Here is an 11114-nt window from a genome sequence, read left to right as displayed (position 1 = left end):
GAAGCTGGAAGAGAGGTGGGGGCGGGGAGAAACCCCGGTGAGTGATAGGTGGATAGGTGAGGGTGGTATATATTGGCAGATAGATACAAAATGCTGGAGTAACTTAGCGGGACAGGCAGCATCTCTGGAGGGAAGGAATGGGTGACGTTTCGTGTGGGACTCTTCTTCAGACAGTTGGAACAAGGACCAGAGATGAAGATACAACAGTGTGTGAGACAAGGCGTGAAAAGTGAAGCCAGAAGAAAGGATCTTGGTGGAAGGGGATGGGGTGAGAGTGGGAGAAATGGATTCGCACTGGGGTGAGGGGTGAGCACTGGAAAGAGAGGGGGGGGAGGATTTATGGAGGAAAGGTGTTTTGAGCGGCGCCGTACGCCGGGGATCTGCCGCTGCGCTGCGGATGCGCATAGCTTCTCGTCGGGACCGTTGCGCCGGTAACGGCGTGTCAACAATGGGCGGGGGGGGGGGAGGAGGGGGTCGCGGCGCGGGCGGGCTGGCGGCAGGCGAGCGGGCGGTTGCGATTTAAATGGACGGTCGCGAGCGCGCGCGCGGGCTGGGCAGGGCTGAGCGGAAGGGCTGAGAGCGCGAGCGGCATGAGCCAACAGGCGGCGCCGCAGTCCGGGCCCGGCCTGGGCCTCCGCCGCAGCGCCCAGCCCACGCCGCCGGCCAAAGGCAAGGCCAAGGCCGAGGCGGCGGTCGTGGTCGGCGCGGCGGACGATATCTTCCCGCTGGCCGCCCGCCGGGCGCTCGCCTCTCTGAACAGGGAGGCGGCGCGGCAACGGCGGGCGCAGAGGGCGGAGCAGGGCCGGCGGCGCAAGCCCAAGCGCACCGTGGCGGTGGACAGCTCCCGGGCCAAGACGTCGGCTGAGGCGCTCAGGATCTGCGTCCAGCAGCTCAAGTGGAGGGAGGTGAGCTGGTGGTGGGTGCCCGGGGAGTAGGGGGTCGGTGCATGGTGAGTGGGGGGTGGGTGCCCGGGGGGTAGGGGGTCGGTGCATGGTGAGTGGGGGGTGGGTGCCCGGGGAGTGGGGGGTGGGTGCCCGGGGAGTAGGGGGTCGGTGCATGGTGAGTGGGGGGTGGGTGCCCGGGGGGTAGGGGGTCGGTGCATGGTGAGTGGGGGGTGGGTGCCCGGGGAGTGGGGGGTGGGTGCCCGGGGAGTAGGGGGTCGGTGCATGGTGAGTGGGGGGTGGGTGCCCGGGGAGCAGGGGGGGTGGGTTCCCGGGGAGTGGGGGGTGGGTGCCCGGGGAGTAGGGGGTCGGTGCATGGTGAGTGGGGGGTGGGTGCCCGGGGAGCAGGGGGGGGTGGGTTCCCGGGGAGTGGGGGGTGGGTGCCTGGGGAGTAGGGGGTGGGTGCATGGTGAGTGGGGGGTGGGTGCCTGGGGAGTGGGGGGTGGGTGCCTGGGGAGTGGGGGGTGGGTGCATGGTGAGTGGGGGGTGGGTGCCTGGGGAGTAGGGGGTCGGTGCATGGTGAGTGGGGTGTTGCCTGGCAAGTAATCGGCGGATATGTGAGGGGGGGGGGGGTGGGGTTATTGACAGGCAAATGGTTGGACAAAGGCCAGAGCTATAAACACAGAAGGTGTGAAACACAAGGTTTGAAAAGTTGTGAAGCTAGAGGAAGGAATGTAGGTGCACGGGAGAGGAGAAATAGGTGCGAGGCCAGGTGGAGTATAGGGGGATTGCACGTAAGCTCAAAGTGCGTGAGTACGGGGTCGCTCAAGCCATCTCAAGAGAGAGTTAGATAGAGCTCTTAAGGATAGCGGAGTCAGGGGGTATGGGGAGAAGGCAGGAACGGGGTACTGATTGAGAATGATCAGCCATGATCACATTGAATGGTGGTGCTGGCTCGAAGGGCCGAATGGCCTACTCCTGCACCTATTGTCTATCTGGAGGACATCGCAGCTTCCAGCATATACTAGCACACATGCAACAGGTACATTCTAACCATGAAAAAAACGCCAAAAGGCCAATTTTTGTGCTGTAAAAAATGAGGAAGAAGCTGGAGGATCCGGGGGAGGAAGAGCAACCGGGAGAAAGGCTGCAAAGCAGCCGGCAAGGGACAATAGACAATAGGTGCAGGAGGAGGCCATTCGGCCCTTCGAGCCAGCACCGCCATTCAATGTGATCATGGCTGATCATTCTCAATCAGTACCCCGTTCCTACCTTCTCCCCATACCCCCTGACTCCACTATCTTTAAGAGCTCTATCTAGCTCCCTCTTGAATGCATTCAGAGAATTGGTCTCCACTGCCATCTGAGGCAAAGAATTCCACAGATTCACAACTCTATGACAGAAAAGGTTTTTCCTCATCTCAGTTCTAAATGGCCTACCCCTTATTCTTAAACTGTGGCCCCTTGTTCTGGACTCCCCCAACATTGGGAACATGTTTCCTGCCTCTAACGTGTCCAACCCATTAATAATCTTATACGTTTCGATGCGATCTCCTCTCATCCTTCTAAATTCCAGTGTATACAAGCCTAATCGCTCCAGTCTTTCAACATATGACTGTCCCGCCATTCCGGGAATTAACCTAGTAAACCTACGCTGCACGCCCTCAATAGCAAGAATATCCTTCCTCAAATTTGGAGACCAAAACTGCACACAGTACTCCAGGTGCGGTCTCACTAGGGCCCTGTTCAACTGCAGAAGGACCTGTTTGCTCCTATACTCAACTCCTCTTGTTTTGAAGGCCAACATTCCATTGGCTTTCTTCACTGCCTGCTGTACCTGCATGCTTCCTTTCAGTGACTGATGCACTAGGACACCCAGATCTCGTTGTATGCCCCCTGTTCCTAACTTGACACCATTCAGATAATAATCTGCCTTCCTATTCTTACCACTAAAGTGGATAACCTCACATTTATCCACATTAAACTGCATCTGCCATGCATCCGCCCACTCACACAACCTATCCAAGTCACCCTGCAACCTCATAGCATCTTCCTCACAGTTCACACTATCACCTAGCTTTGTATCATCTGCAAATTTGCTAATGGTACTTTTAATCCCTTCATCCAAGTCATTAATATATATTGTAAATAGCTGCGGTCCCAGCACCGAGCCTTGCGGTACCCCACTACTCACTGCCTGCCATTCTGAAAGGGACCCATTTATCCCCACTCTTTGCTTTCTGTCTGTCAACCAATTTTCTATCCATGTCTGTACCCTACCTCCAATACCATGTGCTCTAACTTTGCCCACTAATCTCCTATGTGGAACCTTGTCAAAGGTTTTCTGAAAGTCCAGGTACACCACATCCACCGGCTCTCCCCTGTCAATTTTCCTAGTTACATCCTCAAAGAATTCCAGAAGATTAGTCAAGCATGATTTCCCCTTCGTAAATCCATGCTGACTCAAAACAATCCTGTTACTACTATCCAAATGCTCCGCAATTTCGTCTTTTATAATTGACTCCAGCATCTTCCCCACCACTGATGTCAGACTAACTGGTCTATAATTTCCCGTTTTCTCTCTCCCTCCTTTCTTAAAAAGTGGGACAACATTAGCTACCCTCCAATCCACAGGAACTGATCCTGAATCTATAGAACATTGGAAAATGATCACCAATGCGTCCACAATTTCTAGCGCCACCTCCTTAAGTACTCTGGGATGCAGACCATCAGGCCCTGGGGATTTATCAGCCTTCAGTCCCATCAGTCTACCCAACACCATTTCAGGAGAGCAAGGCCGAGAAGCAGAGGGCTGCCGATCGGGGGGAGAAGAAGAGGAGGAGGAGGAGGAGGAGGAGGAAAGGATGGGGTTGAGCGAGCCGGGTGAGGAGTAGCGGGAAGAACCCGAGCCGGGGGGCCTGGAGGTCTGCAGGGGCAGAAGCAGCAAGCGCTGGAGGTCGGCGACCCACCTGAGGGTGAAGGGCCCAGGACATGCTCGACGGGCTTGGAGGAGGAGGCGGTGGAAGAGGAGGAGGAGCGGAGTGTCGAGCCCAAAGAGGAGGAGGAAGAGGACCGGGGAGAGGCCGATCGTCAGTGGAGGCCGAGCAGCAGCGAGAGCTGGGCCGGGCGCTGGGAGCCGAGGCAATAGGCGGAGGACCAGGTCAAGGCTTTGCTTGGCGGCCCCAGCCTCGTGGTATTGAGCGCCGGTCAAGTGGTAACGGACCCTGGCTGACGGAGAGGGCGAGTGGGGAGAAGGGCTGGAGGGCCAGCAGGAGCGGTGAGGGGCCGAAGTGCCGCAGGAAGCAAGGCAAGAACCGGGAAAGGTGTCGGGACACTCGGAGTGCCGGGTGGGAGCTGGAGACGCACTGATGGGAGAAGCTGGGTGAGGCCGAGCTGCAGTAAAGTGCGGCCGCAGCATTCAACTGCAACTGGACTGGTGAATTGTTCCACAACAGAAGTCGTTCCAAACATAAAATAGAAGAAAATGACTAAGCAAAGCCATATAGGAAAATGAAAGCCATATAGGAAAATAACTGCAGATGCTGGTTCAAATCGAAGGTATCAGAACATGCTGGAGTAACTCAGCGGGTCAGGCAGCATCTCTGGAGAGAAGGAATGGGTGACGTTTCGGGTCGAGACCCTTCTTCATACTGATGTCAGGGGGGGCGGGATGGAGTCGAGGGGGGAGGTAAAGGGACAGGAATCAAACGGGATCCCTCTACTGGCCACATCTTCCCATCTCCTCCCCTTTCTGCTTTCTGCGAGACCGTTCCCTCCGTAACTCCATGGTCCACTTGTCCCTTCCTACCCAAACCACCCCCTCTACAGGCACTTTCCCCTTCAACCGCAGGAGATGCAACACCTGTCCCTTTACCTCCCCCCTCGACTCCATCCAAGGACCCAAACAGCCTTTCCAGGTGAGGCAGAGGTTCACCTGCACCTCCTCGAACCTCATCTATTGTATCCGCTGTTTCAGAGATCAGCTTCTCTACATCGGCGAGACCAAACGCAGGCTTGGCGATCGTTTCGCTCAACACTTTCGCTCAGTCCACCTTAACCAACCTGATCTCCCGGTGGCTGAGCACTTCAACTCCCCCTCCCACTCCCATTCTGACCTTTCTGTCATGGGCCTCCTCCAGTGCCATAGTGAGGCCCACCGGAAATTGGAGGAACAGCACCTAGTATTTCATTTGGGCAGCTTACAGCCCAGCAGTATTAACATTGACTTCGCTAACTTTAGATAGCTCCTCTGTCCCTCTTTTCCCCTCCCGCTTCCCAGTTCTCCCACTGTCTTCCTGTCTCCAGCTATATCCTTTCTTTGTCCCGCCCCCCCCTGACATCAGTCTGAAGAAGGGTCTCCACCCGCAACGTCACCCATTCCTTCTCTCCAGAGATGCTGCCTGACCCGCTGAGTTACTCCAGCATTTTGTGATACCTTCACACTGAAAGACATAGTGAGTGATTGCCTGCAGTACACAGCGTGCCCTCCAGTAGGCGTTGCGTGGCAACAGCATGGGTCAGGGGTTGTGACCTTGCCTGCCGTGCAATCCCCCTATAGGGGAGAGGGGGGGAAAGAAGGGGGGGGGGGTGTCGGGAGGTACCTACAATCGAATTCTCCAATGTTCATACTGTTGAGTTGTAAGCTGCCCAAGTGGAATACGAGGCGCTGTTCCTCCAGTTTGCACGTGGCCACACTCTGGCAATGGAGTAGGCCCAGGGTCAGTAAGGCCAGTATGGGAATGGGAAGAGGGGTTAAAATGGTTAGCAACCAAGCGATCGAAGAGGCTTTGGCGGACTGAGTGCAAGTGTTTGGCGAAACAGTCGCAGAGTCTAAGCTTGGTCTCGCCGATTTACAGGAGGCCACATCGGGAACACCAGGTGCAGGTTAGAAGAGGTGCATGTGAACCTCTGTCTCATCAGGAAGGGCTACTGGGATCCCTGGATGGAGGTGAGGGGGTAGGTATAGGGACAGGTGTTGCATCTCCTGTGGTTGCAGGGGAAAGTACCTGGGGCGGGGGGAGTTTGGGTGGGAAGGGAGAGTGAATCAAGGAGTTACTGAGGGAACGGTGTCTGCGGAAGGTGGGAAAGAGCGGGAATGGGATGATGTGACTGGTGGACAAAGAGAAGACATGAGTGAAGGATTCATCTGACAGCAGGGGGAAACTTACTAATGAAAAAGGACATCTCGGATGTCCTAGAATGGAAAGCCTCATCTTGGGGGCAGATGTTACAGAGACAGAAATTGAGAGCATATTCACTTAAGTATTCAATAAGTATTCACTTATTGCCAAGCTTTGTACTACTCCCTCCCAACGTTCTTTCCACCATTCCCCACTACCACCAGAATCAGCCTGAAGAGGGGTTCTGACCCAAAACATCATCTATCCATGTTCTCCAGAGATGCTGCCTGACGCAGTGAGACTGCATTACTACTTGAATCCATTTAGATTCTCTTTTTTTCCAAGTAATATGTGTTCATATTTTATTGACAAAATATAAAACTTATTAAACAATACTTTGAGCTTTAAAATCAACATTGAATTATTAGCAGAAAAGGTAGGTAGTGTAAAGGATATAAGCATGGTAGAGAGGTGTTGATACATTCAGTGGGTGTGCAGAGATCTGGCAAATAGACTTTAATGTGGAAATGTCCATTTTAGCAGGAAACCTAAAAGAGAAACATCTAAACTTTGAGAGATTGCTGAGTAGTTTGGGGTCCAAGTGCAAGATTCACAAAAGGTTAGTTGGAGGTATAGCAAGTAATTGGGAGCATTCAGAGAATGTTTCTGTTTATTGATAGGCAAATTGAACACATAAATTGGGGAAAGCACAAAATGCTGGAGTAACTCAGCGGGACAGGAGAGAAGGAATGGGTGACGTTTCGGGTCGAGACCCTTCTTCGGACTGATGACAGGGGAGTTGGAGGGACAGAGATAGAATGTAGTCAGAGACAGTAAACCTGGTGGGAGAACTGGGAGGTGGATGACAGTAAGACTCCTCAAGGTATGTCTTCTTTGAAGAAAGTAGACAAATAAAAATGCTGGAGCAACTCAGCGGGTCAGGGAGTATCTCAGGAGAGAAGGAATGGGTGACGTTTCGGGTCGAGACCCTTCTTCAGACTGATCTTTTTTTGTGTCTACCTTCAATTTAAACCAGCATACCTAGTTTTTTTCTTCTACTTTGAAGACGTTCTCTCTCCGACGAGAGTACAGCAACATCCTCTCTCACTGCTCCTCCTCTGCTACTCAAAGTTTGTCAACTTTGAAGAAGTTCTCCTCCTCTCTCTGACAAGAGTTCAGCCGCATCCTCTCTCACTGCTCCCTTTCCTATGCTCCTCAACATAAATAGGAGTGTTATGCTTAAGTATCATAGGGAATTGGTGACATCACATTTGAAGAAACTGTACAGTATTGATTTCATAAGATTGCACTCTGTCATTAATGTATTTTGTAAGTGCTTCTTCATGTGTTTCAGTTTCCAACGGGACGTCACCTCTTTTGTGACATTTATTGGCATGGAGTGTCATTTCATGATGGTGAAGTTAGCTGCTCGAGTCAAGTCAACAAATATCCAGGTTATTTTATTCTCTGATTATTTTATTCTCTGATTATTTCTGTGACTTAAGACAATATGTTTGTGTGCCTAGATACTGTTATCCTGTCTTCCTATCTTAATTTTAAGAAATACATTTTGCTAGTAGAAAGACAAATAATATTTGCTGTATAATTAGAGCAGAAGTAATTTTTATTTGCTATTTGAAACCCCCGAAATAGTTCCACTGAGAATCAATCGAATATTAATGGACAATTTTATAATTCTGGTCAAAAACTAATTGATTCATCTAAATTTAAATAATTGATATTGCTTTTAATCTTTCCAGTTTAGTAACAAACTATTATGGAGAGATTCTAATAGTCCCTCAGTTATAATTAGATTTATGTCATACACCTGCATTGTAGAACTTCTTGCATTTTCTCATATTTGAATTATCAAGGCATGGTGAGGTTTTCCATACACATATCAGAAGACTCTTTAGTGATTTATCTGTTTATTCTGGCATACTGGGATTACCAGTGACATCTTTCTGGGTTTATTAAATGTAAAGTAACGTATATCGAGGTCAATTAACTGTTTGTACAATTTGAGTTATAGAAAACTGGATTTCCAATTCTCAACATTTTCAATTTGCAGACAAATAAATTCTTCTCCGTTGTATTTTTTTTGGTTTTATTTTTGACATACATATTTTGCCTATATGGACAGGGAATCAGTGAGTTGCCTAAGGGAATAGATTCATAAATCTCACACCTTCCTATGGATTATCAGAACTGTACAATTAAAATCCAAGAATCAGTTTCAAATGTTTCTGAGATTTTGATGTATGCCCACATGAAATCACAGTGGCGTCAACTAATTTCTGCCTAGCTTGCATGCCTTGTGCTAAATTTTTACATTTATTTTCATGCCTTATGGCACTGACTATACATGATAAAGTATATGCGAAACGGCAAATGAAATTCTTTGCTAATACAGTCGCCTTTACTTGTTATGGGATTTACATGCACAATTATACAGAATATACAGGCACTTCCAGACTTACATAAACTTGCATTTATGTCAACAATTCTTAATAGGTGGTCCTGTTTCCTGAATTACTGTGTTATTGCAATAGGAGGATGGCGAAAAATAAAAGCATTGCCCAGGCTCGTTTGCCTGTCCAGTTTCGGCCACTGTCGGCGCGACACTGGGAAGGAGAATGAGAATGAAAATTAGCTTCTTCCTGAAACCTTTAGCTTTGTCTACTTCCACTGCACTGTCGCCACCTCCTCCTTCTGCTCTGGGGTCACCCACATCTTTCAACGGAGGCAGCGGTGAAGGGGGAGTGGATAAAGCGATGGCCGACAGGAAGAAGTGGCAGCTGGTGAGAGGGGAGGGAACCCCATGGTGACCAATGTGTCCTGTCGGTGGTGGCAGCCTGCTCTGTCGGCAGTTGCTGCAACATGAGCTGCAACAATAGCTGCATCAACTGGATGGTGCGGCAGCCTGTGAAGAAGGGCTAGCTGGTGCAGACCAGCACCATCAGTGCCTAGTTTTAAGGTGAAATGACACAAAGTGTTGGAGTAAAAGGCCTGTCCCAGTTAAGCGATTTATAAGGCAACTGCCGGCCACTACCAAAGTCGTAGCAGATCGCCAACATTTTTTTTACCCAACGACATTGTCTACGACAATGACCACGACAATGCCGAGTCAGGTCGATACAAGTTACTTTCTTTGTGAAACTAGCACCTGGCTAAGAGATTACACCGTCTTCGGAAACATCGCAAAATTAAAGCACGCTTACCTGACCGTCAAACTGTCGCCTCCAATCTACCTGTCAAATGTCCTGACGGTAAATAAATTGGTTAAACAAAACTATCTTCTGGTATCTTCAAATGCCTTTTAAAAATTTTAGTATTACATGCTGCTTCTAAATGTTGTGAGTACCATGCACAATACTCTGCAAGCACCAGGCTTATATACATGGAGCAAGTGTGACACTGTCGACTTTAGGTGGGTGGCGGGCAGTGGGAACATCTTGTAATCTCTCTTTAGAAGCACACATCTTCCTCTCGGTGGACTGTAACTGAAGTTCATCAATTAGCCATAGCTCTGGAGTCTCTCATGTGAACGAGCGTGGTTCAGCGGTGGCCGTGCCATGCTCTGGCTGGACCTTGCTGTTGGTATGGTCTGGTGTCCATACCCCCTTTAACAGCATCGCAGTGACTCCGTTTCTCTTTGTGTTAGTAGTGTTTGTCTTTGTGTTAGTTTTAAATGACAAGCGTTTGCCTTTCAACGTAGTGAAATGCTTGTGTATGTGTTTGCTTCATTGATCTAAATAAATGAATGAAAAGAGTTCTCATTTCACATGCAGTGCAGTGCTTGTGTCAGTGTTTATTTCATTGGTCAAAATGAATGAGACTAGAATCTTTGAATGAGATGCCATGATAAAGTATTTAGAAATACAATAAATTCAGACTCTAATTTTTTTTTAATCACCAAAATCAACTTTATTCAAACAAACTATATTCCTATGAAAGATGGATAACTACATGCAAAAATCTTTTTAAAAACATAAACTACAAACAATTACAAAATATACCTAAAAGGTGGACGGGCCGGACCTTGCTGTCGGTATGGTCAGGTGTCCGCCCCCCCCTTTGATAGCATCGCAGTCTCCGCCCCCATTCCACAGCTGGCTGTTGCAGCTGAACTTCTGTCAGCTGTCAAAACGGGTTTTGACAGTTCCTGTCATACCGTGTCTCCTGATCCCGGTACCTGTCGCTGGTTGACGTTGGTAGTCGACAATGAAATTCATCCGTCCTCAGTACCGGCGACAACCTACCACACCTGGCGACAACCTGCGACAGCTACGATCATTGGCAACAAGCCAGCTGTTGCTGAAAACTTTAGAACAGGTTGATTTTTCCGCGATGAGCCGAGATCTGCTACGACTCATTGGAGAATACTCACGATCATGCCCGCGTCACCTCGGCGAATGTGTGGCGACATTTCCATGTATTATTGCTGTAACGTAAAATCCACGTACACTGCCCTACATAATCTTTGGGACAAAGACCCATCATGTATTTATTTGCCTCTGTACTTCACAATTTGAGATTTGTAATAGAAAAAATCACATGTGGTTAAAGTGAACAATGTCAGATTTTAATAAAAGCCATTTTTGTACATTTTGGTTTCACCATGTAGAAATTACAACATTGTTTATACATAGTCCCCCCCATTTCAGGGCACCGTAATATTTGCGACACAGCAGTGTCATGTAAATGAAAGTAGTCATGTTTAGTATTTTGTTGCATATGCTTTGCATGCAATAACTGCTTGAAGTCTGCGATTCATGAAGATCACCAGTTGCTGGGTGTCTTCTCTGGTGATGCTCTGCCAGGCCTGTATTGCAGCCATCTTTAGCTTCTGCTTGTTTTGGGGGCTAGTCCTCTTAAGTTTTTTCCTCAGCATATAAAAGGCATGCTCCATTGGGTTCAGATCAGGTGATTGACTTGGCCACTCAAGAAATTACCATTTTTGAGCTTTGAAAAAGTCCTATGTTGCTTTAGCAATATGTTTGGGGTCATTGTCTTGCTGTAAAATGAACCGCCAGCCAATGAGTTTTGAGGCATTTGTTTGAACTTGAGCAGATAGGATGTGTCTATACACTTCAGAATTCATTATGCTACTA

At 49.1% G+C, this 11114-nt stretch overlaps 1 protein-coding gene across 2 annotated transcripts in view; it reads left to right on the top strand.

The window, feature by feature from the left end:
• Window positions 1-503: 503 nt before the first annotated feature.
• The window catches only part of ttll11 (tubulin tyrosine ligase-like family, member 11), a 196156-nt gene continuing 185545 nt past the window's right edge, over window positions 504-11114 (top strand). The window contains exons 1-2 of one of the 2 annotated variants that reach the window (XM_078426022.1): window positions 504-905; window positions 7355-7454. In XM_078426022.1, coding sequence (XP_078282148.1) covers window positions 591-905; window positions 7355-7454 — 415 coding nt within the window. In that variant the 5' untranslated portion in view covers window positions 504-590. The remainder of the gene's footprint in view (window positions 906-7354; window positions 7455-11114) is intronic. The other variant, XM_078426024.1, reaches the window with a different exon arrangement.

Source organism: Rhinoraja longicauda, chromosome 31 (assembly GCF_053455715.1).
Source record: "Rhinoraja longicauda isolate Sanriku21f chromosome 31, sRhiLon1.1, whole genome shotgun sequence".
NCBI classification, from domain to species: domain Eukaryota; kingdom Metazoa; phylum Chordata; class Chondrichthyes; order Rajiformes; family Arhynchobatidae; genus Rhinoraja; species Rhinoraja longicauda.
This window is presented reverse-complemented; position numbering and strand designations above follow the sequence as displayed.